This window comes from Bombus pascuorum, chromosome 7 (assembly GCF_905332965.1).
Source record: "Bombus pascuorum chromosome 7, iyBomPasc1.1, whole genome shotgun sequence".
NCBI classification, from domain to species: Eukaryota; Metazoa; Arthropoda; class Insecta; order Hymenoptera; family Apidae; genus Bombus; species Bombus pascuorum.
In genome coordinates, this window is record NC_083494.1 from 5,704,551 (window position 1) to 5,732,022 (window position 27,472).

General features: G+C 24.7%; 6 protein-coding genes across 13 annotated transcripts; 4 read left to right on the forward strand and 2 right to left on the reverse strand.

The window, feature by feature from the left end:
- Positions 1 to 4,750: 4,750 nt before the first annotated feature.
- Positions 4,751 to 9,312, reverse strand: LOC132909245 (probable glutamate--tRNA ligase, mitochondrial). 7 transcript variants are annotated; one of them, XM_060963961.1, is made up of 10 exons: positions 9,208 to 9,312; positions 8,109 to 8,236; positions 7,737 to 7,975; positions 7,049 to 7,240; positions 6,757 to 6,971; positions 5,810 to 6,032; positions 5,541 to 5,701; positions 5,300 to 5,466; positions 5,038 to 5,195; positions 4,751 to 4,945 (listed from the first exon to the last, which is right to left on the reverse strand). In XM_060963961.1, the coding sequence occupies exons 2-10, from the start codon at positions 8,206 to 8,208 to the stop codon at positions 4,865 to 4,867; spliced, it is 1,536 nt and encodes a 511-aa protein (XP_060819944.1). In that variant the 5' UTR covers positions 8,209 to 8,236; positions 9,208 to 9,312; the 3' UTR covers positions 4,751 to 4,864. The 7 variants fall into 7 exon arrangements, with proteins under 7 accessions (XP_060819944.1, XP_060819941.1, XP_060819943.1 ...); XM_060963958.1 differs by lacking the exon at positions 9,208 to 9,312 and adding an exon at positions 8,333 to 8,487; XM_060963960.1 differs by lacking the exon at positions 9,208 to 9,312 and adding an exon at positions 8,333 to 8,485 and having other exon boundaries at positions 8,109 to 8,253.
- A 194-nt stretch (positions 9,313 to 9,506) lies between these two features.
- On the forward strand, positions 9,507 to 15,257 carry LOC132909236 (polycomb protein suz12-B). Its single transcript, XM_060963938.1, has 9 exons — positions 9,507 to 9,728; positions 10,835 to 10,881; positions 11,389 to 11,572; positions 11,667 to 11,758; positions 11,855 to 12,047; positions 12,146 to 12,511; positions 12,605 to 12,933; positions 13,007 to 13,260; positions 13,334 to 15,257. Exons 1-9 carry the CDS (start codon positions 9,629 to 9,631, stop codon positions 14,007 to 14,009), a joined length of 2,241 nt encoding a protein of 746 aa, XP_060819921.1. The 5' UTR covers positions 9,507 to 9,628; the 3' UTR covers positions 14,010 to 15,257.
- On the reverse strand, positions 15,258 to 18,131 carry LOC132909264 (methyltransferase-like protein 22). Its single transcript, XM_060963997.1, has 6 exons — positions 17,727 to 18,131; positions 16,868 to 17,011; positions 16,636 to 16,764; positions 16,373 to 16,558; positions 16,124 to 16,291; positions 15,258 to 16,060 (listed from the first exon to the last, which is right to left on the reverse strand). Exons 2-6 carry the CDS (start codon positions 16,938 to 16,940, stop codon positions 15,774 to 15,776), a joined length of 843 nt encoding a protein of 280 aa, XP_060819980.1. The 5' UTR covers positions 16,941 to 17,011; positions 17,727 to 18,131; the 3' UTR covers positions 15,258 to 15,773.
- Positions 18,132 to 18,273: 142 nt separating this feature from the next.
- Positions 18,274 to 21,365, forward strand: LOC132909247 (protein disulfide-isomerase). The gene is made up of 8 exons (XM_060963964.1): positions 18,274 to 18,531; positions 19,417 to 19,748; positions 19,842 to 19,979; positions 20,064 to 20,294; positions 20,384 to 20,755; positions 20,840 to 20,968; positions 21,054 to 21,140; positions 21,219 to 21,365. Exons 1-8 carry the CDS (start codon positions 18,384 to 18,386, stop codon positions 21,267 to 21,269), a joined length of 1,488 nt encoding a protein of 495 aa, XP_060819947.1. The 5' UTR covers positions 18,274 to 18,383; the 3' UTR covers positions 21,270 to 21,365.
- A 425-nt stretch (positions 21,366 to 21,790) lies between these two features.
- On the forward strand, positions 21,791 to 24,759 carry LOC132909246 (uncharacterized). The gene is made up of 6 exons (XM_060963963.1): positions 21,791 to 22,616; positions 22,696 to 22,834; positions 22,919 to 23,241; positions 23,541 to 23,882; positions 23,967 to 24,258; positions 24,317 to 24,759. Exons 1-6 carry the CDS (start codon positions 22,434 to 22,436, stop codon positions 24,568 to 24,570), a joined length of 1,533 nt encoding a protein of 510 aa, XP_060819946.1. The 5' UTR covers positions 21,791 to 22,433; the 3' UTR covers positions 24,571 to 24,759.
- A 63-nt stretch (positions 24,760 to 24,822) lies between these two features.
- On the forward strand, positions 24,823 to 27,419 carry LOC132909239 (dynein axonemal intermediate chain 2). 2 transcript variants are annotated; one of them, XM_060963942.1, is made up of 10 exons: positions 24,823 to 25,101; positions 25,170 to 25,331; positions 25,420 to 25,678; positions 25,746 to 25,999; positions 26,081 to 26,240; positions 26,303 to 26,495; positions 26,577 to 26,712; positions 26,768 to 26,914; positions 26,984 to 27,199; positions 27,294 to 27,419. In XM_060963942.1, the coding sequence occupies exons 1-10, from the start codon at positions 24,913 to 24,915 to the stop codon at positions 27,333 to 27,335; spliced, it is 1,758 nt and encodes a 585-aa protein (XP_060819925.1). In that variant the 5' UTR covers positions 24,823 to 24,912; the 3' UTR covers positions 27,336 to 27,419. The 2 variants fall into 2 exon arrangements, with proteins under 2 accessions (XP_060819925.1, XP_060819927.1); XM_060963944.1 differs by having other exon boundaries at positions 26,303 to 26,456.
- Positions 27,420 to 27,472: the final 53 nt, after the last annotated feature.

Below are 27,472 nucleotides of genomic sequence, written 5' to 3' on the forward strand. Positions count from 1 at the left end.
TAGTTACTATTGATATTAATTGCTGCTATTACTATTACTAATAATTTTAAATTTACAAAAGCAAAAAAAAACAAACAATTGCTATCTTTCGGAACTGTCTCTGGCTGAATTGTTCAGACATTTAATATCTCCTTATTACATTATCTTTGGTCATATTTTTCTTCATTCTTGTAAATAAGAGTAATGAAACTTCAAGTTATATTAATCAGGTATTAATTCCTGATCTCGAATTTATTCATTTTATATTTCACAACAGATACACAATACATTACATTGATATCCAATTCTCATACATGCACGTGTATATTCTGTTGATACTGTATATATGTTGTATCATATTCAGTTAAAAATGGATATATAATTTGTGTGTATAAATGCGTGTTCGGTTGTACGTATGTAGAGCCATATATGTATTTACGTGTGTGCGTGCCTGTTGAATGTCTTTTACACGCATGTATTTGTTTATATAATTTCAGCATTCATTATATTATTATATTCTGTCATTACGTTATATTATGTAATATCACACTATTATTACTTTTAGAAAATTTTCTTAATACCAAATATTACAATGCATTAATGACTTAGTTAATATTGTTTGTACACATATCTTATCAGTGATCTCAGTGTTCATATATTTCCTTTTATCTATTTTTCATAACTTTTTTTGTTAATACAAGAAGTATTAAATTACTAAACTATGTATTTACATCTGCAAAATGATGGTTTAAGAAATATTTTAAATTTCTATATTATTTATTCACTATAAAAATGTTGAGAATATTATATTTTGTATGATTTATTAGTAAGTATACTCATAATTATTTCCTATTAAATTTTTTATTGTAGTAATATATATACATATTATTGCAGATAAAATACATAATGTTTCAAATAAAATTATATATACATGCATACTTAATACATATATATATGATGTATTAAATATATTGTAAACATATAAAAGGTATGTATACAAAAGCAGATGTGTTTACATAGTTGTAATTCAAAATTTATAGTTATGCAATCACTAAATCTTTTTTAATAAATATTGTATGTCTATTCTTAACAATTTTACCTAGATCAATAATTTACTAGTTTTATTTGTTTTAAAATCAAGATGAATATGTTAAACTTTAATCTATAAATGTTTTCAATTCATAAATCAAAGGTCTTGAAGATATTGAAAAAATATTTTTAAAAAATTTTAATGATATATGCTGTTACAAATCCAAGTGTTAAATTTATTTTTACAAATAGTGATTTTTTTATTGACAATATGCAATATGAGTGAATACTTCAATATATTATATGATGAATGGGAAAATAATTTCTTCAATTCTAATGTTCTTAAAATAAATTAAAATAAATTCTAATGTTATTTCTAACAACGTGGAGAAATGGAAATGTTACATGTTCCAATCCATTGACTCAATAAGTAAAAAGAAAACAGTTAAACTGTTTCTCAATATTATATAACCATCTTTTTAGGATATGAATATTAGAATAATGTTGTTAATAATGTAGATGTGAAACTTTTTTAAAGTATATAATTTAATGTAATATTTTGTTTATTATGCTTTACCCTTTCAAATATGCTCAATTTATACCACAAAACTACACTAATTCTTCCATATATATAAATTTGCATTCCAGTATAATAAATCTGCAAGGATAAAAGTGCCTATCTTAGATTTTCTAATCTCAAAATATATGAACAGCATAACTTAACTGGCATTATATTATAATTTCAAAATTGTATTATGCATTCCAAATTTTCCATTTAATATTGTAAACACTGAATTATAAAAATAATTTGCATGTGATATTTGTTTAAGATTATAGTAAAAATTATAACTTGTATTTGGGTGATAATATTATGATAGTATTGTATGATGTTAGATATTCAGTTGTAATTTTATACTTATACTTAATTTTATATTTATATGTGTACCTAATATATCACAAAATATTTAGTGAGAATAAATTATATAACAACTATTACACACATATTACACGATAAAACTTATTCAGGAGGTATGTAGAATTTAAAGAGAAATAATTCAAAGGATATATAGATATAATTATATCATTTTAAAGTTTTATTTAATCAAGAAAATTCAATACAATGTAGAAACTTCCTACTGGTAGAACAGTTTTGTAACATGAAGCTAAGGATCAAACCATGTTATGTTTGGATTAACTACTCTTTTAAATATATTTACATTTACGTAAAGAAAAATTGTCCTCACCTTATACATTGTTTCAATAAACTGACAACTACTTTATTATTGATAACTATCATAAAATCAATGGATATCTACTGTAACAAACTTTCTTCATTTACAAAATTTTTCATATTTCCTTTAAATATATACATTTTTGATCTATTTAGTTCATTCAAACTTTTTTGTTTTGCATTATTGATGTATATTAAAAAATATAAAATTAATTTGTTTTTGTATCAGAAAATGCAATAAGAAACATAAATGTTTCGAAATATATTCTTATACATTATTATATGCAAAACTGCATAAGAAACCTCAACCCTAGATAATAGTAATACATACATATAATAAAATCTCGTTTCTTGTTATTTTTCTGAGATTCTTTGAAATTTAGGAAGAGAGCTAAATTATATTATGTTTTATTGAAAATGGTAAAACAAACTCTTTCTAAATCCGTTTATATATACTGAATGTTCTTTATACATTCTTCGTTACACTATTATGTTAAGTAAATCTATAATTCAATGAATACATAAGATGTAGAAAATGCTTGAAAACTGTAAAGAGTGTTATACAACTATACAAAATTAGTCACAAATAAATTTCTTGAAATTATTATATTTATAAATATAATTAATTAGAGTATATGTTTTTTAAACTCTCTACTTATGTATTTTGCAAAATCCAAAAATATAAGAATCTTCTACTATACTTCAAATAAGTTGATGTTACCTAGTACGATAGAAAAGGTTTATAATATTATATATCTAATAACTTACTTTTATCCTACATTTATAGAATTTTTAAAGTATGATAAATAATATTATATGGTAGCGTATATTGCTACTAGTAAAAAGGTTAACATAGTATTAATATTAAAATTATTATTATGCAATTCACATAAATCAAAAACACAATGATATTCATATAATTTATGTGTATACTCTAAGACAAAAATATGTTTATCTCCATCTTTTCTTTGTATACGATATGACTTAATATATGTATGTCATTCAAATAATTTAAAAGAGAAGGTATATATGATAAACTATTTTAATTAATTATAATGAAATATACACATATCCAAATAAAGAAAATCTTCTTCAAAGATTGTTTCATTTCCCTTTTATCCTTTTGTTTCTGTTTAGATGTATTCAGATAAAAATTTTTTTCTTAAGAAGATATACGTTATTCATCTAGTATTATATTATTGTAAACAGCAATATTAAATAAATGGATCAATTATGATTGTCCTTTTCACAAATGCAATATAATTTATAGTTTCATTACACTTAGGATATTTTTCCTAATATAAGTATATTACAATTTATAACTTAAATATTTACTATACACATTTTAGTTTGAAAAAATTCATTCGTACAAGTAAACAAAGAATAACAGTATATTTTATACATATGAAATGAAAACATTGAAATGCACGGTTGATGCAGTAAATACTATGTATATATTTTTATAGAAACAAAATCAATCTATATCAAAATAATATTATTTAAGATTTAATTACATAATAAGAAGATATTAAGAAATATTTAAGATACAATTTGCTTATCTTATAAATTATTAAATAAAGGCTGATATACGATAAAATATTATTATATTATTATTATTAATTCCATAAATTGATATCCTTATGATAGGTTTTATAGTTACAATAAATTACGTTGTAATTTTGTCTATACATATGTAAGTAATTTTATATTTAATAAATTTCTTGTTGTTTCTTATTGTCTCGGAATATTTCAACGCATATTGTGTATATAAATTCAATTATTATGGAAAAATATTAGCAAATATTTTTTCACATTAATTTGCTGCATTTAAAAAATATTATAGTTTATGTTTCTAAACTGCCATTATAAGTTTCAATATTTATTATAGTAAAAACCCTTTTATTTATATTCCATGTTATATTTATGTTATATTTTAGAAAGCTTTCTGTAATTAGGTAATACATTTTATCACATATAATTTCGATTGTATTAGAAAATTGAACATTTATTTAAAGATACAAAATCAATCCCAATTACCCCAGGGAATTGAAATGTAACAACTGTAAATAATAAAATTGTAAATAATTTCATCTGAAGTTCGAATTATATAACTTTTAAATTATATATTCAGGTTTCATATCATTATCAGATAGGTTTCATATAATTTAGTCTTATAATACTATAAATCTCTTGAGTTTTAGAAAGTCTTATATAAGATTATTTATATCAACATATTTAATGTATTATTTAAAAATAGATGTTCTTATACAAAAAAAAATGTAATTATGTAATATGACATTATATAAATTTCTTTTATTTCCATATATATGTTTCTGTATCTTAATATGCATTATATGCAAGTTATAGATGACAAAAATAAAAATATATGTTAAACAGCTAAAGAAATAGCTTTTTATGTGACCCATTATATACACAATTAAATGATTTTAATATATTTAAAAACGTATAAAATACAAACACAAACATAAATAACAAAATTGACTAGATGTATAAAATTTGTATTCTATTCAAAATTATTTTTATTCTACGAGTAATAAAAAGTATTAATTTCAAAATGTATTGTTAATTATAAATTTACAAATATATGTGACCACATTTTTATTTTTAGGAAATATAGCGTTTTATTCTTAACATTGTAGAATCTTTCCCCAAAATTTCCATCATTTCAGAAACTGGTGGACCCTCCTAAAAATGTAAGTACATATATTATATAAATCAGTATTAAATCTATAAAAATCTAAAAATCTAAAAATATAATTAGAATATTTTATGTTTACCTTTAAACCAGTAAGTACAAAACGTAAAGCTTTCATCAATGTTGGATATGAAATTCCATGTTCATTAGCAAATTCTTTGAGGTATTTATTTATCCATTCTTTATTAAAATTTTGAATTTCAGTTTCAATCAATTTCATACTTATTATTTTAAGTGCATCTATAAAGAAAAACCGTTTTAAGTGTATAAAAAAGATTAATGAATTCAATTATATTACATGAAACATTCAATAATGTTTATATATAAAGTATAAAAAATTATACCTAATGTACATCCTAACATAGTGTCATCAAATGATGTGGTTGGTATATGCCATAAAAAGGCCAACTTTGGAGATACTAGATCACTTAATTTTGATATTCTATGCTGTGCCCATTTTAATACAGAAATAATATGATTGTCGTCTAATTGTAAATTTTGATCAGTTTGTCTAAAAATATCATTGAATATATTGTTAAAGCTCTAAATATAAATAAAAATTAGCACTAGACAAACCATACATACCTATTTGGGAATGCTTCTATGACTAACGTTTTTATTCTTTCAATTAAAAATGCATTATTTTTTTCATTTGCTAATAATTTTGCTATTTCTATCTTATTGAATTCTAATAATTTTGGAGATGAAAGTTTATTAGAACTTACTTTAATTTTAGAAATATTGAACTGAAATAATTAAAACAAACTAAAGTAAATAGTAGAAAAGCATGTGTAGTATGATTTATATTGAATACAAATATTTTGTATAAAAGATATAATATAAGACATAAATACTTGTTTGATTAATTCTTCATAACTATCAATGTAAAGAGCACCTCCTTTATTATCAAAACCACCACCAGCATGTGTAACGTAGTTTAAAACTGCTAATGGAAAAATTCCCTCTTTTCTAAAGGACTCTATACTTATATCGCTTTGCCTTTTTGATAATTTTGATCCATCAAAGTTTAATACCAAGGGTAAATGTCCATATAAAGGTGGAGTCCAATTAAAAGCTCTGTAATAATTACAATTATTCGTGATAATCTACAATTAATGGATAATATCATATAATAAATTATTTATATTTAAATGTTTAGTAAAGAATATGTAGCCATGTCATATTCATAAAATTTGTATAAAATACATATAAATGTTATATAAACATAATTTTTTTAATATTCCATATAAATACTAAAAAAAGTATATCACAGGTAAATAAGATTATCTTAGTACATGTAATTAAACTAATTAATCAAATAATTATTAATTATAATATCTAATAATGAACAGTTAACTCAATATATATAAGGATAAAGAAGATAGTCTAAATTATTATTCAAAACTTATTATTAAATAATTACTAATTTGTTATATATTTAATAATTATTTAATAATAAATTTTAGATAATAATTTAAATTATTTTCTTTGTCCTTATATACTGAGATAACTGTTTATTATTTAGATATTGTACACATAATAAATACTTGTATTAAAAAATATAACACATTCTAACTTCAAACATATTTTATTATTCATCATACCATATTGCACAATACAAGTAATTAATAATAATCATAATTCCACAACATTGCCGCATAAAATTTGAATTCTATATAAATATTCTACTTTTGAGTTGAAAATATCTTATAATTATATATGAAATTAAAAAAATAATAGTCTGCAGGTACTAACAAATATTAAGATATTTACAAATTTTGTTATAAATTTTAGTACTTACTTATACATCATTATATGTTTAGGTGTGGATATTTGCCACTCAATTCCTCTTAATACATGAGATATTTCCATAAGATGATCATCAACGACATTTGCAAAATGATAAGTTGGATAACCATCTGTTTTGATAATAATTGGGTCTCCTTCCCTTTGTGCAATATCATGTTCTATTTTACCATATATTAAATCATCAAAGCTTTCTATTCCAGCAGATAACTACAAAAATATAGATAAATATATAAAAATATAATTAATCACAATATATGACATTATGTAATACTACTTTTCAGTACCTTAAATCTAATACAAAAAGGGGATCCCTTATCAAGTTTTGCTTTTACTTCATCGTTGCTTATATGTCTACATCTATTATCATACTTAGGCACTTCTCCTCGTTTTATTGCTTCTCTTCGCAATAATTGCAATCTGTTCTCTGTGCAGAAACAGTAATATGCAGATTGATTATTTATAAGTTTAAGCACTTGCTCCCTGTAATTTAATAAATAATGGTATATTGTTAGTTTTCTAGTATCTATAAGAATCTTTGTCTGTTAAAATAACAAGTAAAATTTAACTTTATCTTATAAAAAATATAAAGAGTCATAGACAGATAATTTAAATTTAATTTATACTATATAATATAATATAATTTAAATAAGCAAAAAATACAATCATTATATGTATTAAAACTCTATATTTTCAGCCAAACTACTTACTAACAAATAGAAAATATAATTATGTTTATTTGGATTTTGTTACTTATATGCTTTAATGGACTTACTTGAAAAATTTTCACTAAGCTTTAAGTAAAGTATACTTTAAAGTATAAAGTAGCATCATTATATCTAATAATTTTGTAGAAAATAATTCATAATATCACTTAGAAATATCTATATAAACACAACATTTATATTACATTTACATATATGTAACTACAATATAGTATTTATTTGAATACTTATATAAATGAAAATTTTCAACGTACTTGTATATTTCAAGACGTTTTGATTGTATGTAAGGCCCAGCAGGTCCACCTCTTATTGGATCCTCATCAGGTATGATTCCAGACCATAGTAAATCACATTGGATTTTTTCTATTGCATCAGGTATGCATCTAGATTGATCAGTATCTTCAATTCGTAAAATAAATGCACCATTATTAGCACGGGCAAATAAATAATTATATAATGCAGTTCGTAAACCTCCTACATGTAACAAACCTGTAATAATTTTTACACATATTAATATATTTTTTACACTGTATTAAGCAAAATAAATGAAAAAATATTACATATGATGATTTAATATTCTATTATATTGAATTTTATAAAGATGAATAATCATATTACATACCAGTTGGACTAGGTGCAAATCTAACTCTTACTTGTACTTTTTTAAAGAACCGTTTTTGCATATACAGAACATTTGTAATACGGAATATGTTGTACATCATTGTATTTCTTCACTGAATTATATTAAACCTATAATTTAAATTTCACTGAAGATCATTATACAAATTATACTATTTCATACCATATTACAGAAGCATAAATTAGGATTATATAAAGCATACCAACATCAAGTTTTGTTTTAAGATTTGCTCTTTATCTCCAATATTTTTCAAAATACAAGAATAAACTATTAATATCATATAATTCATTTACACTTGTTTTGACTAGGGGTTACACATGTTTCAAATGTGCTTTCATACAGGCATTCTTATCTCTAGTACAATATTTTATGTTGACCAACCTTGTAGAGTTTTCCCAAAAAATATAAAAGTAATTTCTTTTAAGGTTTAGGATCACAACTATATAAAGAATTTATATTATAATATAATTTATAATATTCACGTACATACACTAATCAATAACGTTACAGGATTACAATATAAAATTAATTTATAACAAATTTTATTTGTATCAATTATTATTTGTATTTATTATTTATTTGTATCAATATTTATATTTTGATTTCCTATTCTATAGTGTTCAGCAACATCATAGAAATGATTTTTTTTCAGGTACGTGTTTTTCCACATCGAATTATGATAAAATTTAAAAGAAATGGAAAGCATAATATATGATCTGTAATACATACGTTCTAATGCAATTATATAAATTCTGCTAACATACTCCTTTTATTATGATATCTGTTGTTATATAGAAGTTTAAAATTACAGTTACAGAATAACGTTTTTATTTTTCTTTTTTTTTGTTAAAAAGAAATTACTTATAGTTTTAATATATATACATCTCTGATGGCCGGACAAAAGAATATATAGCGGCGTACAAAAGTTTTTGGTTAGATAGATTTTTCACTTTAGATTTCAAAAGCGGTATTATAAAGAATTTTAAGAAGTACATATAATAGTGTTCACATATTCTATTATGTTCTCTTACTTATCGTATGTTTATACCTAATAACACTTAAAATTTTTTTAGATATTTACCTTTCAAATATAAAGCGAAGATATAGTATGACGTCATAATATTGTTTTTACGTTGTTGTAACGATCTATGTTTTTTTTATTTTTATTTTATTTTTTTCATCTACAATCCAAATACACTACATATGTTTGCGGATGTATATAAATCGAATATGATATATGTTTTGATATGTTATCAACTTTCATATCGAAAATCGAACATTTGATCTTACATTGCATTTTAAGGAAACAAATTATTTTTACATTTCGCGCGATATGTATTGGTAATGAGTGATTGGTTCGTTTAGTTATTAATAATGATATAAGGGTGCGCTTTAGTTGTAGGCTAAGCGCCGCAGATTTCGCGCGGGGCGGGTGTTGTCATTAGATTTTCACGTGACGAAAGTGAGTTTCCGTAAGAAATTTGACAACGAATCGTATAAAAATGCCGCCGAAAAAGCGGGAAAAAGAAGTGGACGGGCAGAAAGGTCCTCGAATGGATCAAATTCAAGCAGACCATGAGCTATTTCTACAGGCCTTCGAAAGTAAGAACTTTCTGTTATCATTCATTTTTTCTCTATTTTTCTGACTTCAAAATTAATTAATATCTCGATTTATAATAACTAAATGGTCATTGATCATCACTTTTTCAATATTTATTACAAATATTCAAAATGATCGTACATAACCCCATTTGCTAAGAACGTACCGAGCGCCGAACCGCGCGTCGTTTCACTCCGTTCCCTCCTTTACTTCAATTCGTGGACACCTGTCATTCTCTCACCATGTTCCTATTTAGTATTTAATTTAAAAAATTAAGCCAATTATATGTGATGATTAAATAAATAAAGTATGTATTATTAGGTTTAAATTACTTTTCATCAATGCAATTTTTATTTTAATGTTTTGATATTTTTTCTCAACTAATAGATATCTTAGTTTTATAGCAAAATATTATGTACTTAAATTATTAACACTAATGTTTAATTCGATCACATGTTGCTTTTATTTAAACATGTCAAAAAATATAAGAAAATTTTCTAAATAAATAAATGCATTATTAAGTTTAAATTATTTTTCAACATTGTAATTTTTAATTATAATATTTTTTCTCAATTAATATATATCTTGGTTTTGTAGCAAAATATCATGTACTTAAATTATTAATGCTCATCAATTCAATCATAACATGTTATTACTTTTATTTAAACGTGTTAAAAAATTAAGAAAATTTTCTGGTAACTAATAGTGTAATTAAATTATTTTTGCTCTTTAAAGGTACTTATTTATTTAATAAATTGAGATATAGTGTAGTTTTATTTTAGAGTAAAATGGGATCAGAGAGGTTTAACCTGCATAAAGCGTAACAAGTATGAAGGAATGCAGGCTTCTCATATGAAAATGAGAATAACCTAATCATCATTTCCCACTTTTCCTTAAGGAAGAATCATATACAATTTTTGATATTTATCTCTTTTAACTCCTGCAAGGATCATTTCACTTGTGACAAAAATGTTAACCTCTGAGCCATCTGGAGGAATTTAATTGAACTATATTCTTCTTTTATTTAATTTATTTGTATTTAAAAATGTTTAAATTATATATTTTTATTCTTGCTATTATATAATAATTTTATGTATCATTTTTTCAGAACCAACCCAGATCTATCGATTTCTACGTACAAGAAACCAAATTTCAGTGAGTAAAAATAAAATAAATCTATCTATATTTTATATCTTATTTTAATTGTTAATTATTCGTAGTTTAATGTCTCCTCAAAGTGTTAACTGAATATTTTAATATTTATTTGTATTCAAAATGTCCAAAGTATTAGATAAGAGTGAAATGGTAAATACTTGTAGACAAGTAAATATGAATGAAAGTGTATTTGGTACAATTTTTTTGTACTAACAATTTAGTGAATTTTTTTTGGGTTGTAATAAAGTAAAACTTAAATTCTACAGTAGAGTGTTTGTGAACATTCCTGCAATATAATTAAAGTTAAAAAATATTTTGAAACTTCTTATATTTGTTTTTTATGAATGAAAACGGTAGGTATATAAATTTATTATCTTATAAAGCTACTCTGTAGTTTATTTAAAATAAAATGAAATTAAACATTATGTTTTATGCTCTGTATCGTTTTGTTTATACAAATTAATAGAAATATGATAATGTAAAACATTTTGTGTAATTCTTTTTTAGCCAATATTTCTATATAGAAACTTAACTTACATGAGGCAACGTATGTCCAGAAGCCATAAATCACGTCGGGGGTTTAAAATTGACACGATATTGGAAAAATTAATGTCAAAAAATAATCAAGGAGAAAACCCAGGTGTTCGTGGATACATGACTCTTACTTTTCTAGGTTTTTATGATAAAAAAGGTAATTGTGAAATACACTCTGGCGTACCTAAATGAGACACTTCAAAGATTTAGCTTATTGAATTAAACTTTTCTTTACAATGGTAATGTTACAGTTGAAACGCCTCAAGATCCTGTAAAAGTAGAAACATTATTATTGAAAATATGCCACAAAAAAAGAAAAGATGTGAGTTCACCAATTATGCAGGCAAGTATGATTTTTCAATTACATAATTTGTTGGAATGGAATAAATAAGTAAAATTGATAATTGCTGTTAAATAAGCGAACATTTTTTAATTTTAGGTTTCTGTTGGCACAAGTGAAGTTCCAATCAATCCTTGTGAAAATCAACCTCCTCCAAAGGCACCTACCATATCTATACCTAATGAATCTTTCAGTTTAAATAATGGTCATGTAGCAAAAACTTATATGCTTTTACTTAGAGTATATTGTACGTCCAATACTGGCTGCCTTATGCATAACTGTGATTTAGATGGTTAGTAAAAAATACACACACACCTGTGCCATGAATTACTTTAAGAGTATACTTTCATAATATTTGTTTTCCTTTTCTTTCTCTCTTTTTCTCGTTAGAACCAGCTCAAAAGCGTCGCAAATCTTCTACGGGTTCAATTAAAACTGGAGGAGAAGAAATAAAGTTATATGGTTCTGAACTCATAGTGTATGATAAACACAACCGATGTTTGTTGACTGATGGCGATTATGAACTAGGCTTACAAGAAGTACAAACCAATATTCGATCTAGCCCAAAGAAGCACAGCTCTTGGGAGTCTGTACCTGACATCAAGGAATGTGGTCCTTTTGAGGTATTCAGCAAAGGACCAACATTAAAGTTTAGGCTTAATTGGACGACTGAACCAAGTAACGGTTTAGTTGATAGACCAACTCCAATTCATTCAGTACCAAATGGTGATAATAAAGAAAATCGCTCAGGAAATAGTAAGTTATCTATCCTTTTCTTTTTTCCACAGAAGAAGAAATATGTATAAACAGGATAAAAAAAAGATAAAATATTTCATAAAATAATTTCAGCTGGTCTAGAACGTTCTTCCACTAATAATAATAATAATAGTACCAATAATAACAACAATAATAATAGTAATAACAACAATAACAATAATCCAACACTGCCAACACCTAGTCCTCTAAATTCTTCAAGAATGACAACTAGTGAGAAAACTGACACTATCATGGGTACACAGCAAATAGTTTATCAGTTCCTTTATAATAATAATAGTCGCCAACAAACAGAAGCTTGTGAAGATTTACATTGCCCTTGGTGCTCTTTAGACTGTGGAAAACTTTATTCTCTTTTAAAGCACTTAAAATTATGTCATTCGCGATTTACATTTACGTATGTGGTAAGTGTTTAAATATATGCATTACAGATCTGTGACATCAAAGTACTATAAAATAAATTGTTTATTTTAATAGCCAATTCCACAAGGTGCTCGCATAGATGTAGCAATAAACGAATGTTATGATGGCTCATATGCTGGTAGCCCTCATGAATTAATTACACAGCCATCTAGCATAGCATTTTCAAGAACAGGACCGACGAGACGTACAAGTGTAACAAATATTTTAGTATGTCGCCCAAAAAGAACTAAGCCAAGTCTTTCTGAATTTTTAGAGCTTGATGAAAATGAATATGAAAGCCAAAGACCTTATATTACAGGACATAATAGGTACAACAATTAACTAAAATAAATGTCATTATTTATTACATATGAAATATGTTGCTCATGAAATTTCTTGTAGGTTGTATCACCATACTGTTACGTGCTTACCCATATATCCAAAAGAAATGGATATTGATTCTGAAGGAGAAAATGATCCAAAATGGTTACAAACAAAAACAATGATGATGATTGATGACTTTACAGATGTGAATGAAGGAGAAAAAGAACTTATGAAAATGTGGAATTTACATGTCATGAAATATGGCTATGTAGGAGATTGCCAAATACCACTGGCTTGCCAAATGTTTCTAGAAACTAAAGGAAAGGAATTGCTCATGAAAAATTTATATCGTAATTTTGTTTTACATATGTGTAGTTTGTTTGATTTTGGTCTAATTAGTCCTGTAGTTTTATATCAAACTATTCAAAAATTACAAGAAATTATGAAAGAAGGAGGCGAGGATAGCGATATTCGAAAAGTTTTACAAAAGTCCCATGAAGCTCAAGTTGAAAAATGGCTTAGTTCAGGTTGTCATGCATCTTTAGATGCTAATAAACAAAATAGTACAAGTACTAAAATAAATTTTAATAGCGATGGATCAAATTCTAATGCAAGACGGAAAACTTCTTTACCACTTAGTTCACCAAATTCACAATCTGTAAAAACGACAGCATCCATCCACAATAATGTTAGCAAATATGCTAATATGATGACTACATCGTCAAACAAGACTGTAAATGGAAGTAGTTATTAATAACCGTTATACATACGTTAATCTGCTAATTGTACGTTTTTGTACAGTATTTGTTGCAAAGGATGTAATTGCGATTAGAATAATTGACATTATAGCTACTTGATAATCATTGCTCTAACTACTAGATCAATTTTCTATAAATTTGAAAGTTTTAAATGTAAAAGTGAAACAAAAGACAAACTTTCAGATAAATATAGTGTGAATAATTCATATAGTTCTAATTGAAATTCTGGAAAACAATTAAATATGAAGAAAAAATTTATTTTGAATATACGTAATCGAGAACCTTATTTCGTAAAAAAAAGATATAATGTACCCGTACTTTCTTGGTCTAGTCAATGATGCCTTTTATGTATCTAACTTTCTGAACTTTTTATTTGCTTAGTAATATGTGAAAATTATATTGCCTTACATACTTTTGATTTTTATAATTTGAAGAACACAATATTTTAATATCAAAACTGGAAAAGTGACAAATTAAAATTATTAAACGTAATATATGTTACATTTAAATATAACTATCATTTTGGAAATCAAGGTCACTGGATAAATCTTGTATATTCATGATCGGGGATGATAGACTATTCTTTTATATGATAAAACAGTTGTACCTCCTATGGAATGTTAATTTAAATCATAATCTTATAGATTGATACGGATAAATTTAATATCTGAAGATAATATGAAGTTAAAAAACTAGTACATAATCTATTAAAAGATGGGACCTTGGTACAATTACTTCAGATATTTCTTGTAAACTGAGGCTGTAAATTATAAGTTTTACCCCAAAGTAAGGAATAAACTGTTATAAAAAAGTGCCTTTGTAAAGCGGGAGAATCTGAAAATGAGAGTGACTGTCGCTAATATATGACTTTTTGCATTGAGTATTTATACTCATTTTAATATGTTGAATGTTTGTATGTTTTTATTTAGTAAAGTTTTTTGCCGATTGTCGTTCTTTCAGATAAATTTATGAATGAAATTTAGTATGTTACAATGAATTTATTCTCCGTGTAATATACACAACTTTACTGCCGATGATCGTTCGAAGAAGCATTTACACATTCCCGTACGTAATACGTGACGTTTCTTTATAACGTAACTAAGTGAAATCTTGTTTAACTTTTTAACAAGTATTGATTTCTAGGAAATCTGTTCTCTTCGAACGACTTTGATCACTGTCCATTAATATTACTACTTATGCTAGGTTGTAAATAAAAAAATACAATAAATTTAGAAACATTATAATTTAAAGTGTTCACTGCTTTTACTTGAAATTATTCAAATTTTTTGTTATTTTTATTTCTTTTTTATCATAGGATAATAACATATTATAAAATATATTTCAGTGGTAATTATAGTACTTCTACGTAATAATCTTTCTTTCTAATTTTAACATGTGAAATATGTACATATATACCGAAATACATGCATACATATACAGCCGCTAAAGATATTTAAGAAAAATACATTTTTTAATGAAATAGCTAATTATGATATATATACAAGTATATATATTTTTGTCACAATTAAAATGAAAACAAGGATAAAAAGGTCTTACTTTCATTCATAACGTTGTTATAATAAGTTGTATTAAAAGTTTTCAAAACTTCTCTGATATCCATATATAAATATTTTCTCTAAATTTATTTAAATTTAATGTACAGTTATAATATCTATGAACACATATTACTTAATACTGTTTGATATTTCTCTCATGTTCATGGATCTGTTACTATACTATATGTTATATGTTCAATTATATTATTTACTTAACTTGTTTTTTATTTTTATGAGAACCATCTGTTCTAATCTTTTATATTTGAAATATTGTGGAAAATCTATTTTAATATATTCAACATGCCAATTAAATTGCTTTACTTTAATAAGATCTAAGAATTCTTCATACATTGGAGCAGTAGTTTCCATATTGGCTGTAGTAAAAACATATCTTTTCTCCAAAGTAATATAAACAACTTTCTGTACATTTGAATTTAAAAGTTCTGTTAATGTTTGAACAAATCCTTTTGTTACAATTTCATCATAAATTACTGTAAACATAAAAAATCATATCTATGTTATTTTTGTTGTAAAAATATAAATTTATAACTTACCATCAGCAGCTAGAATAATAGCTGGTTCATCTATTCTTTTTTTGTAAAATGTAGGCCATTTTAAATTCAAGAAATCTAATCCTTTAATGTCAACTTTAGACTTAATATAAGCTTTATTTCTCATAAAGTTTCTATGTATTAATTTCAATAATCCTTTTACATCAATATCTAAAAAGTAAGAAATACATTTACATTAAATATATGTGAACAATATTTAGTGTAATAGTATTATATTTCAAACTTTATTACCTGTACAAATTACTTTTTTTGCTAGGAAACTAGCTACTATGCTAGTTAAGCCAACTCCAGCACCTAACTCTAGTACTACCTTATCCTTGAACAAATCAGGATTGGATAAAATATAATCAGCTAGTAATAATGCACCTCGCCATACTTGCAATCCAACATATTGTAATTCTGTAGATGTATGGTGTTCTAAAAATATTAATATATAATTTATTACATTAAATAATGTTTTTGATATCTGATCAATTCTATATATAAATTTGTACCTATTAATAATTTTCCTTCTTGTTGCCTATCTATATCTATATCATCATCATTATCACGAGTTAAGTCATTAAGACATTTTGGTTTAATCATATAAGATGGATACTTAAAAATAAAGCTGGATATTACATCTATAAACATATCTTATGATTATATATCTTGTTACGGTTATATAAAAATTAGTACTATGTATTAAATATGATATAACAGAAGTTAAGAAAGTAATAAACTTACTGTCATTTTTACATTTTATATAAGAATTTTCATTTTCTGTAAATATTTCTGATGTTACTGTATACAATGTCATCTTTGTTAATAAAAATCCACTAATATGTAAAAATGATTTTAATTGTCTGTTTTAGATCACTGCATGTATCTCTAATATTTTTAAGTCAAAGAAATAATGTCAATATAAATAATCTCTGAAAATTATACTTGTTAATAAAAAAAATTACATATTGCTAAATATAATTACTTTTCAGTATACCTGTTTACCCGAAATGTTATGCTTTTATGATGAAGTTTACATAATACAATATTTCACAATGAATACATAGTTAAACTGTGACTTATTGTTTTAGACAGTTATATTATATTTATGCTTATGTAATGTGTTATTGCATATAAATATTTTTGTAATACGTATTTTTAAACTATAATAAATTACTAAACGTATTTTGCAACTTTTATGTAATGTAGACAATTCAGATATTTTTTATTATTAAGCTTTTTGAAATTGAAAAATTAAAAATAGATTGTGAAATTCAACGTTATAATTTATTTATAGGAGGAAAAATATTTTATTTGTTACGATGTACAATACTTATTACATTACGTAAAAAATATTATAATTTTTCTTTATTTAAATATTTTACTGAAAATAAGTATAGTAAAATATTTGCTTTTTACATATATATACAATAAATAGAGATTTAAATTTTAATTATTATATATATCTGAATTTAAATATTTTACAAAGGGATTGATATTTCAATCTTTTGAAATTGAATAAATGTATACCAATGACGTACAAATGTAAAGTAAAATGAAATTTTTAATAAATTTTTTAACAAGAGTAAAGAATATATTTCACATATATATTATCTTGGCAGATTATTATAATAAAAATACATATTAAATATTAAAATACTTTTTTATTAACTAGTGGTTACATATTTTTTATGTAAATATACATCATTAGAAGCTGTTATTAGTTTTGTAAGTCATGACATTATTACTAGAAATGGAACGGTATTTGGAATTTAGAATAACAGAAACAAATAAGTACTCTTTGTTTCCTTCATACTTAATAGTATGATATTATAATAATTATATATATAATATATTGAAAAAGCAAAAAAATAATCGTAAATTTGAATTTATATTAAAATAGAACGCAAAATATATTTATCTTCTCTATGAAATGATAAAATAGTATGATTAAAAGATAAATTGATATCCTAACCCTTGTATAGTAATCTTAACATTAATATCCTACCGGATTCTTGAATATTGCGTTGACCAATCAGCAGCTCCCACGATGAATGTGATGCTGATGCCACGCATTAACCACGATCTACCAACTGTATAGTTCTCTGCATCACTGTATTTGATCACTTTGTCTGTATTCTTCAACGAATGGTGTCGGTGACTGTAATCGTAATATTGTAACGGTAGAATCACTGTATCTGCTGTATTTATACCTGTCGTGGTATAACTTATCAGAAAATAACATTGTCTTCATTTAAAGATGAAGTTCTTTGCATTAATATTTGCAGTGACTTGTTACCTTACTTTTACTCTTGCGAAAATTGAAACTGAAGACTCGGTTTTGGTACTTACAAAAAATAATATCGCAGAAGCTATCGGACAAAATGATTACGTGCTTGTTGAATTTTGTGAGTAGTAGTTTTACATTTTCTTTTTAAACAGGTTTCTTAATTATATCTAATGAAAAATCGCAATATTTATTTTATTTGATATTTTTATATGTTTAAAATATAATTGAAGCTGATCCAGATGCTTGGTTCTTACACGTCACCATTTAGAAGCCGGTTTTTAAGATCGAGCACACTTGTTGACATTATTTCATTTTTATTTCGTAATATATGATGGAGTGTTTGTCGAATGTATGTGATATGAATGAAAAACTTTTATATATAAAATTTATATATAAAATTTGTATGTATAAAATATATAAAATATATGAAATTATCTATTTTATGTCACGAATATCGTGCGATTCGTTTAGAATTATATTCATAATCCTATTAAAAAATATATGTATACTATATATTGATGGCTTACTGCACAAATATTGCATGTCCACTTTCTGTTGAATTTGAATTTTATATATAACAAATAGTTCTTAACCATTTAGTACTTACTTTTGTCATTTTATGTTCCTAAAAGAGATCAATCCACAATTTGCAACCAATTTTATAATAGCATTGATAAAGATAAATACAATACAGTATATGTGCAATAAACCATCAATATTTAGTTCAGTCAAATAAATATATAAGTAAAGGATATACAAATTACGATAAAATATATAAAAGTTTATTTAATATTTTGAATAATTAAATTTAATATATGGATAAATCTTTTGTATATGCTTTAAATTATGATCTATACCTTGTTATTACTATTACTTGCTCAATTTTTAAATTACAATTTTATAATATAGTGATGACTTTTTACTATAATAATTAATTTCATAATTATGTCACAGAAACATATTTTAGTTCGATTAATAATTTTTTATGATTTTTAATATTTAGATGCACCATGGTGTGGACATTGTAAGGCTTTAGCACCTGAATATGCTAAAGCAGCCAAAAAGTTAGAGGAGGGTGGTTTCTCTGTAAAATTAGCTAAAGTTGATGCAACTGTTGAAACAGAGTTAGCAGAGAAGCATGGAGTTCGCGCATATCCTACCCTTAAATTTTATCGTAAAGGTTCAGCTATTGATTACAGTGGTGGTCGTCAAGCAGATGATATTATTAACTGGGTAATAAAAAAGACTGGTCCAGCTGCTAAAGATTTGCCAACAGTCGAAGAAGCTAAATCATTTATCGAGGCACGAAATGTTGCCATTGTTGGATTCTTTAAGGTATTATTAAAATAACAATATATTTGTTTGAAATCTTTGTTAATTGTATTATAAAACGTAAAATGTATATATGTATTTAATTATGTTAATTAGGATATAGAATCAGATGGTGCAGAAGTATTTTTAGAAGTTGCTAATGCTGTTGATGATCATGTATTTGGTATAAGTAATAATGAAGAAGTTTTCCGTGAATATGAAGTAGAAGATGGTAAAGTTGTTTTGTTTAAGAAGGTACATTAATTTTAATTTATTCTATTTTTCTTTATAGATATGTTAATAATATCATGTATTTATTTCATTTAATATTTGTTTTAGTTCGATGAAGGCAGGAGTGAATTTAATGATGAACTTGATGTTAAAAAATTACAAAACTTTATCTCTGTACATGCATTGCCTTTAGTTGTTGATTTTAATCAAGATACTGCACAAAAGATATTTAGTGGTGATATTAAAAGCCATCTGCTTGTCTTCCTTAGTGAAGAAGCTGGTCATTTTGAAGAATATGTAGAAAAGATTAAGGAACCAGCAAAGAAATTCCGTAAAGAGGTATGTACAAATATAAATAATGTAGATATAAAGTAATGTATATAATAAATAGTATCATCATGATAATAATATTTTATGATATTGTACAGGTTTTGTTTGTAACAATAAATGCTGATAAAACTGATCATGAACGCATTTTAGAATTCTTTGGTATGAAGAAAAATGAAGTACCTGCTATGCGTATTATACAACTTGAACAGAATATGGCTAAGTACAAGCCAGAAAACCCAGAATTATCTAGTGAAAATGTTTTGGAATTTGTAACTGCATTTGTTGAAGGCAAATTGAAAAAACATTTGTTAACACAAGATTTACCTGAAGACTGGAATAAGAAACCTGTAAAAGTTCTTGTTGGTACTAACTTCCATGAAGTTGCTTTTGATAAAACGAAGAACGTTTTAGTTGAATTTTATGCTCCATGGTGTGGACACTGCCAACAATTAGCTCCTATATATGAAGCAGTATGTTTCATTTGCATATTTTTCACTTTTGCAACTTATAAAAAGTTTTAACAAATATTTAAATATAATGTGATACATTTCTAGCTTGCAGAAAAATATAAAGACAGTGAAGATTTAGTTATAGCAAAAATGGATGCTACTGAAAATGAATTAGAAGATATAAGAATTGTTAATTACCCTACGATTACTCTCTACAAAAAAGAAACAAATGAAGTAAGGATTTCAGATTTATTAATATTGTAACATTTATAACAATCTTAATAACATATATAATCATCCTAAATTGAATAAATTTTAGGCTGTATCATACAAAGGTGAAAGAACACTTCAAGGATTTTCTAAGTTCATTGATTCTGATGGTACTTATGGTCAAGCCCCAGAAGAAGTTCGTAAAAAATTTTAACTCATTTTAATTGTATTATAATAATATAAGATTATAATTTATTTTACGTCATTTTTACAGGCTCAAGAAGAAGATGAAGATGATGATGTGCCAAGAAAAGATGAATTATAAATATACATCATTATAAAAGAGCAAATTTAATAATTTCTCATAACTACTGTTTATAAACTTTGTAATTCTGCTTGGAAGATATTAATTTATAGAAGACTTCTTAATCATTCATTTCTACTTAAATTTATGAATCAAGTTCTTTCAAATTATACAATTAATTGCTAAAAATTTATTTACAATTTTTCATATGTTTATATATATACATACACATTTACACATATATGTATGTATATAAACATAAATATATGATTGGCATATTTTAATTACAATATATACTGTATCTGACTGAGTTTCTAATGTGATAAATTGCACATATAGATAAAGCAATTTATTTTGTACGTTTTAGGTTTAAAATATATTTTGTCTGAATGTCTGATATGAAAATGAACTGTACATCTAAACATTCTTCATAATTAGGGCAAATACGTCATTGGTATCGTTCTTATATTTTTTTGTAACTTTGCCCTCTGAGAATTATAATATTTAGATACAATACCTTTATCTTGTGATGTTGATGTATGAAGGACATGACATATGAAAAATCATTAAGCTAAGATTTCCGTAAAATCGTAAATCGTGTTTTATTTTTATAAGAAAACTTTGTTTTTTATTAAGTAAACACACATACGAGTTCATACAATAAACGCATATTAAAAAATATCTTTAATACAGTAGGGTAGCTATTTTAAATGATCATATTATCAAAATTTATCGTTAATAAATACATTTCCATTTACAGCATTTATAAAACTATAACGGTTTTACGAGCATTTAAGGTAGAAACGATTTTAATGTTTTTCTGAGTTTAGTTAAGTAAAAATTTTATAAAATGAATTATATATATATATAATAAATATATATATATTTACCTTTATCTCATTTCCACAAATAAATCCATTAAATCACAATATCTGTTTTACTTAATAATATGTTAAAGAAGATAACACATGTATTAGAAAGAATTGTAAAATATATCATAAATATATTGTATCTACACGGTATTTTAGTACATAAGAAAACCAGTTAACACTTTGAGTGATATTTCACTTTTTTATTCTCTTCTATACTGTTCTTAATCTGTAATCTATCTTATGTTACTTATTGGATTTTTATTTACCGATTTTTATCTTTGTTTGTTAGAAACAGCAAGATTTGAAAATAACAATGGAAGACTCGTTTAATTTTTCGAAACTGACTAAATTTTTACATCAAACCTTAGTATTTACAGAAGAAGTAAAGAATATATTAAAATCAAATTGTGATGAAGCAATGTATTGTTTAAAACCATGGTACACGGAAATACATCCTCAACAGGAAGTTAATAAAAATGTTTGTACTTGTGTCAAAGTAAGGCCGTTATAATATAATTTTTTTATATAATTTTTTATATCAAAATTATGTTAATTTCTTTTTTTCTATTTAAAAGTCCAAAGATGAGGTTCAAGAAATTGCTGCAGATATTAGTAGAACATTGATACAAACACAACAATTGCGAGAAAAATTATCTTCTAATATCACGGGAAGAGAAGCAAAATATTACGCTTATGAATGTTTCCAAGAAACTGGTAAATATTTAAAGAAATTATTACAGTTATTTAAAAAGTAATATATTCTTTATCTTACTTAATTATTATGTTTGTTGTCAATAGTAGGAAATAAAAAAAAAAAGGTAAAAAGTTTAAATATAAGCAATAAAGATATATATTCGAGACAAGACCTTCCTGGTATAAAATTAAATGTTGAAAAGGCAAGTATTGATAAGGGAGTACAAAATGAAGTAACACAAAGAGATGTACATATGACACCTGAAAAAACGAAGAATGCTAATAAATCAATATGGCACTCAATGAAATCGTCAGAAAGCAAGAATTTCCTTGCAATAAATAAAAAGAATATTAAAAATATAAGGAACGTTAAAGACATTAATCGCAAAATGAAAAATGATGTTAAATCTAATACTTCCATAACAGAGGTAATTTTTTGTGATATATGTATATGCATTATTTTCTATATATTATGGATTAATTGTATTCGTCTACTTTTAATAAAATTTGAAATATAGTAATTTTTATCATGAAGCTTATCATATATTCTATTTACATAAAATACTTTTATTTACATAAAGGTTGTATATATTTACTAAATACTTGAATATAAAATATCATGCATAAACAATGTTCTAAAATTTTGACATTTTTTATTATATATCTCCAAATTTAATTATTGCATATTTAATTATTTGCTATTTAATACATTTTTGTTTTTATGCAGTCAAAATGTATTAAATTTGGTCAAAGAAATTCTGCAGCATCAACTAGTGAACTGAAATGTCTAATACAGAAGATGTCAATTAAATCTGATAATTGTACACTTCCTAATGAATATAGAATGAAGTGTCCATTACACGAAGATACAATTTCACAACGTACTTGTGGACAAAATTTAACACTTAGGACTATTGTAGATAGTTTAAATACAATTGATATCCCCGAAGAAATAATTAAGTCACTGAGAGTTTATCATACATATTTGAATACAGAATGTACAGAAAGATTATTCAATGAAAAACAACAAAAAGTGTTACATACATTTTTGCTAGAATTTAATAAAATGGTAAGTAAATATAGAATTTATAAAAGTAAACTATATATATCTATATATATACACTATATGTAAATATGTAAATGTATATTACAGGATGAAATTGCACAAAAACAATTAGCACACAAGAGTTATATAGTAACTACAGTCCTTAAATTTATTTCTTTATTTCAAACTCTTTTCTCTAAAAACATAGGGATTGATGTAGAAGATATTAGATCACTGTACACAAAATTGAGATCTGCATGGAAAATTTATGAAATGAACGAATTTAAAAATAAACAAATTTTGAGAAATGATATATGCAAAACACTACATACTATTTCTAATATAACAGAATGCATGTCAAATGGACTTTGGAATCTTTTTTATAATCAAAATCTTGAAGGTACAATTGTATTTTTTTTTATAACTAATATGGTATTTTATCTTATTTTGTTTTCTAGGGATGTCCAAAATATGTTGTATGCGTTACACAAATAAAAATCAGTTATTATTTTTCTTTGATGTAATGCAACAAATACAACATATACAATACTATGATGATTTAATGAAGATTATTGCAGAAGATGTGCTTCCTAACATGAACATCTTACTTGATTGTACACAATTAGAATATGTAAAAATATATAAAATGATTTCTATTCTTTACCAAGGTTTAAATTCGAAAATTCCTATTTTAGTAAGAACTGATAAATAAAGATTTTAACATTTCTTATTATTCAGAAATTGAGCATTGATACATTTATCATTTATGTTACTATAGCAACTAGAAAACAGAAATATAGTGGTATTATTTATACATGCAGTGTACGATTTCAATGTAATATACTGACATATTTTTTAATATCAATAAAGTAAATTTAAATGATTAATTTATAACTGATAATGATAAGTGTTATTTTAATTGTTTAATAATTCATTCCTTTATATTAAGCTTTTTTGAGATCATATTTAAAAGTAAGTTTAAATAAAATGTTTGTATGAGTTATTTAGATTATTAAATAGATTATTGATTAGATTAAAAATGAGAATTTAGAACATGAAAAACATCAATATGCAATATACTTATACAAAAAAGAGATTACAATTTGGAAAACAATGTAACTTCACAAATTATGATAAAGTAGAAACTGATATTAAACCACATGCAGAATCTATGACTCACTATATCCAAATAGATCCTGTAACTCAAGGAACTCAATGTAGCAAGATATATTCTGTTCATGAGGTATAAATTGATGTTGAAAATTATTTATGTATATATATTATTATTTTTATTGTTAACAATATATTTAGGTAAATACAAATACTGCAACATTCCGAGATAGTGGTATATATCATTCTGAAGGTGGTTGGCCAAAAGATTTAAATGCGAAAGATGTAGAACAGACAGTGAGATATAAACGCAAAATAGAAAAAGATGAACTGTATATTCATACAATGCTTCAATTGTTGCCTGTAATAATATTTGTTTATATTTTCAACTTATTTGTTTAACTATTTTACTATAAATGAATCCATGACTACGCATTCCAATTATTTTTAGCCAATGGAACAGTGTATTTTACAGAATAATGTTTGTAATATTTATGAACAATACTTCAGTTATATGGAACCAGTTTCTTTAATACAACGAGTATATTCACGTACAGTAAATGTATATCGTGATATTTTACCAATAAAAAGACAAATAACACATCTTTCTTGGTCACCGGATCAAGGAAATCGTTTTGCAGCTAGTTACTGCAATACTGACTTTAAAAACGCAATAAATGATAATCCTCAGTCATATATTTGGGATGTAGGTAAGTTAAATAAAAAATTTCAGGATATATAAAGAGGACTAAATAGATTTATGGTCCAAATTTATAGAAAATCCAAATACGCCTTGTGTAATCTTAAAACCATTTTGTCCAATTTTAACATTGGAATATAATCCTAAAGATAGTAATATACTGATTAGTGGCTTAATGACTGGTCAAGTGGCTTGTTGGGATATTAGAAAAGGATCAGAACCAATTGAAACAAGTTTAGTGGAATTTAGCCACAGAGATTTATGTAACGAGGTGTTATGGATAAATTCTAAAACTAGTACAGAATTTTTCAGTGCTTCTAAAGATGGACAAGTATAACAGGATACAAAATGAAATACAAAAAGTATATAAATGTAATATGTAAATTAATATATAAATGTAAATTAATTACAGATAATGTGGTGGGATATCAGAAAATTACAAATGCCTACAGAAACATTGGTAATAGATTTATGTAAACCTGATGATCAAAATATTGATAAGGCAACTGGGATTTCAGCATTACAATTTGAACCATCTATGGGTACACGTTTTATGTGTGGTCTTGAAAATGGTAACTAAGAATTTTAATTCATGTAGTTTTATTTATATTCTGATATATTTATTTGTACTTAGGTATAGTAATATCAGGAAATCGCAAAGGGAAAACTTCAAGTGAAAAGATTGCAACGAGATTCAAGGCACAATATGGACCTATAATAAGTTTAGAAAGAAACCCAACATTTGTTAAAAATTTTTTAACAGTTGGTGACTGGACGACAAGAATATGGTCTGAGGATTGTAAAGAATCTTGCATTGCATGGACACCGTGAATATATTTAAAATCATTTAATTTATATTTATATTAAAATTGATATAAATTATTAGTTTTATTCAAATTATATTTTAGTGGTCATAGAGATTTTTTAATGGGTGGAGCATGGAGCATAACACGATTTTCTGTATTTTTTTTAATAAAAATGGATGGAACTCTGGATGTATGGGATTTGTTGATTCAACAAGATTCTCCAGTTCTTAGCGTGAAAGTATGTCCATTTTGATGTATTATTTATATTTAAAAATTAATATAACATATCCTAGGTTTGTGATGAAGTGCTAACATATATAAAACCACATGAACAAGGACAATTAGCAACAATTGCTAATAAGAAAGGAACAACATTTTTACTTGAATTTTCAGAAGCATTAACAGCTAATCAAAAAAATGATAAATTTTTATTTACAGCAGTAAGTTCTATTAATATTATAATGTCTAATTGTATTTTTTCATCACATTTATATAATTGAGATTAATAGCTTCTTGATAGAGAAACACGCAGAGAAAAGGTAAAGGAAGCTAAAAATAGAGAACAGAGATTGAAAATGAAATCCTTTCGAAATATCAATACTGAAACTGAATGCACTACAGGAAGCACAAAAAATGATGAAGAAGATCTAAAATGTTCTAATTCTAATACTAATGATGCAGTACTAATACATTGTGAAGAAGACTATGATAATGCTATAAAGGCAGTGAGTTTGAAATGTTCTTAAAATAGATATATGTATATAGTTCAATACATACAAGAATAATAGTTAATTTTGTAATTTAATTATACTTTATTAGGAATTACTAAAAGAAGAGGGAACAAATAATGAAATATCATAATAAATATGCAATGAATGAAATAATAAATGAATTTTTATTATATGTATATAGATTCAATAAATTCTTACATTTCTGTATCTTAAACTTATTTTGTTTATGTTATTACTTTGGACATGCATATATTTTTAATCAAGCAT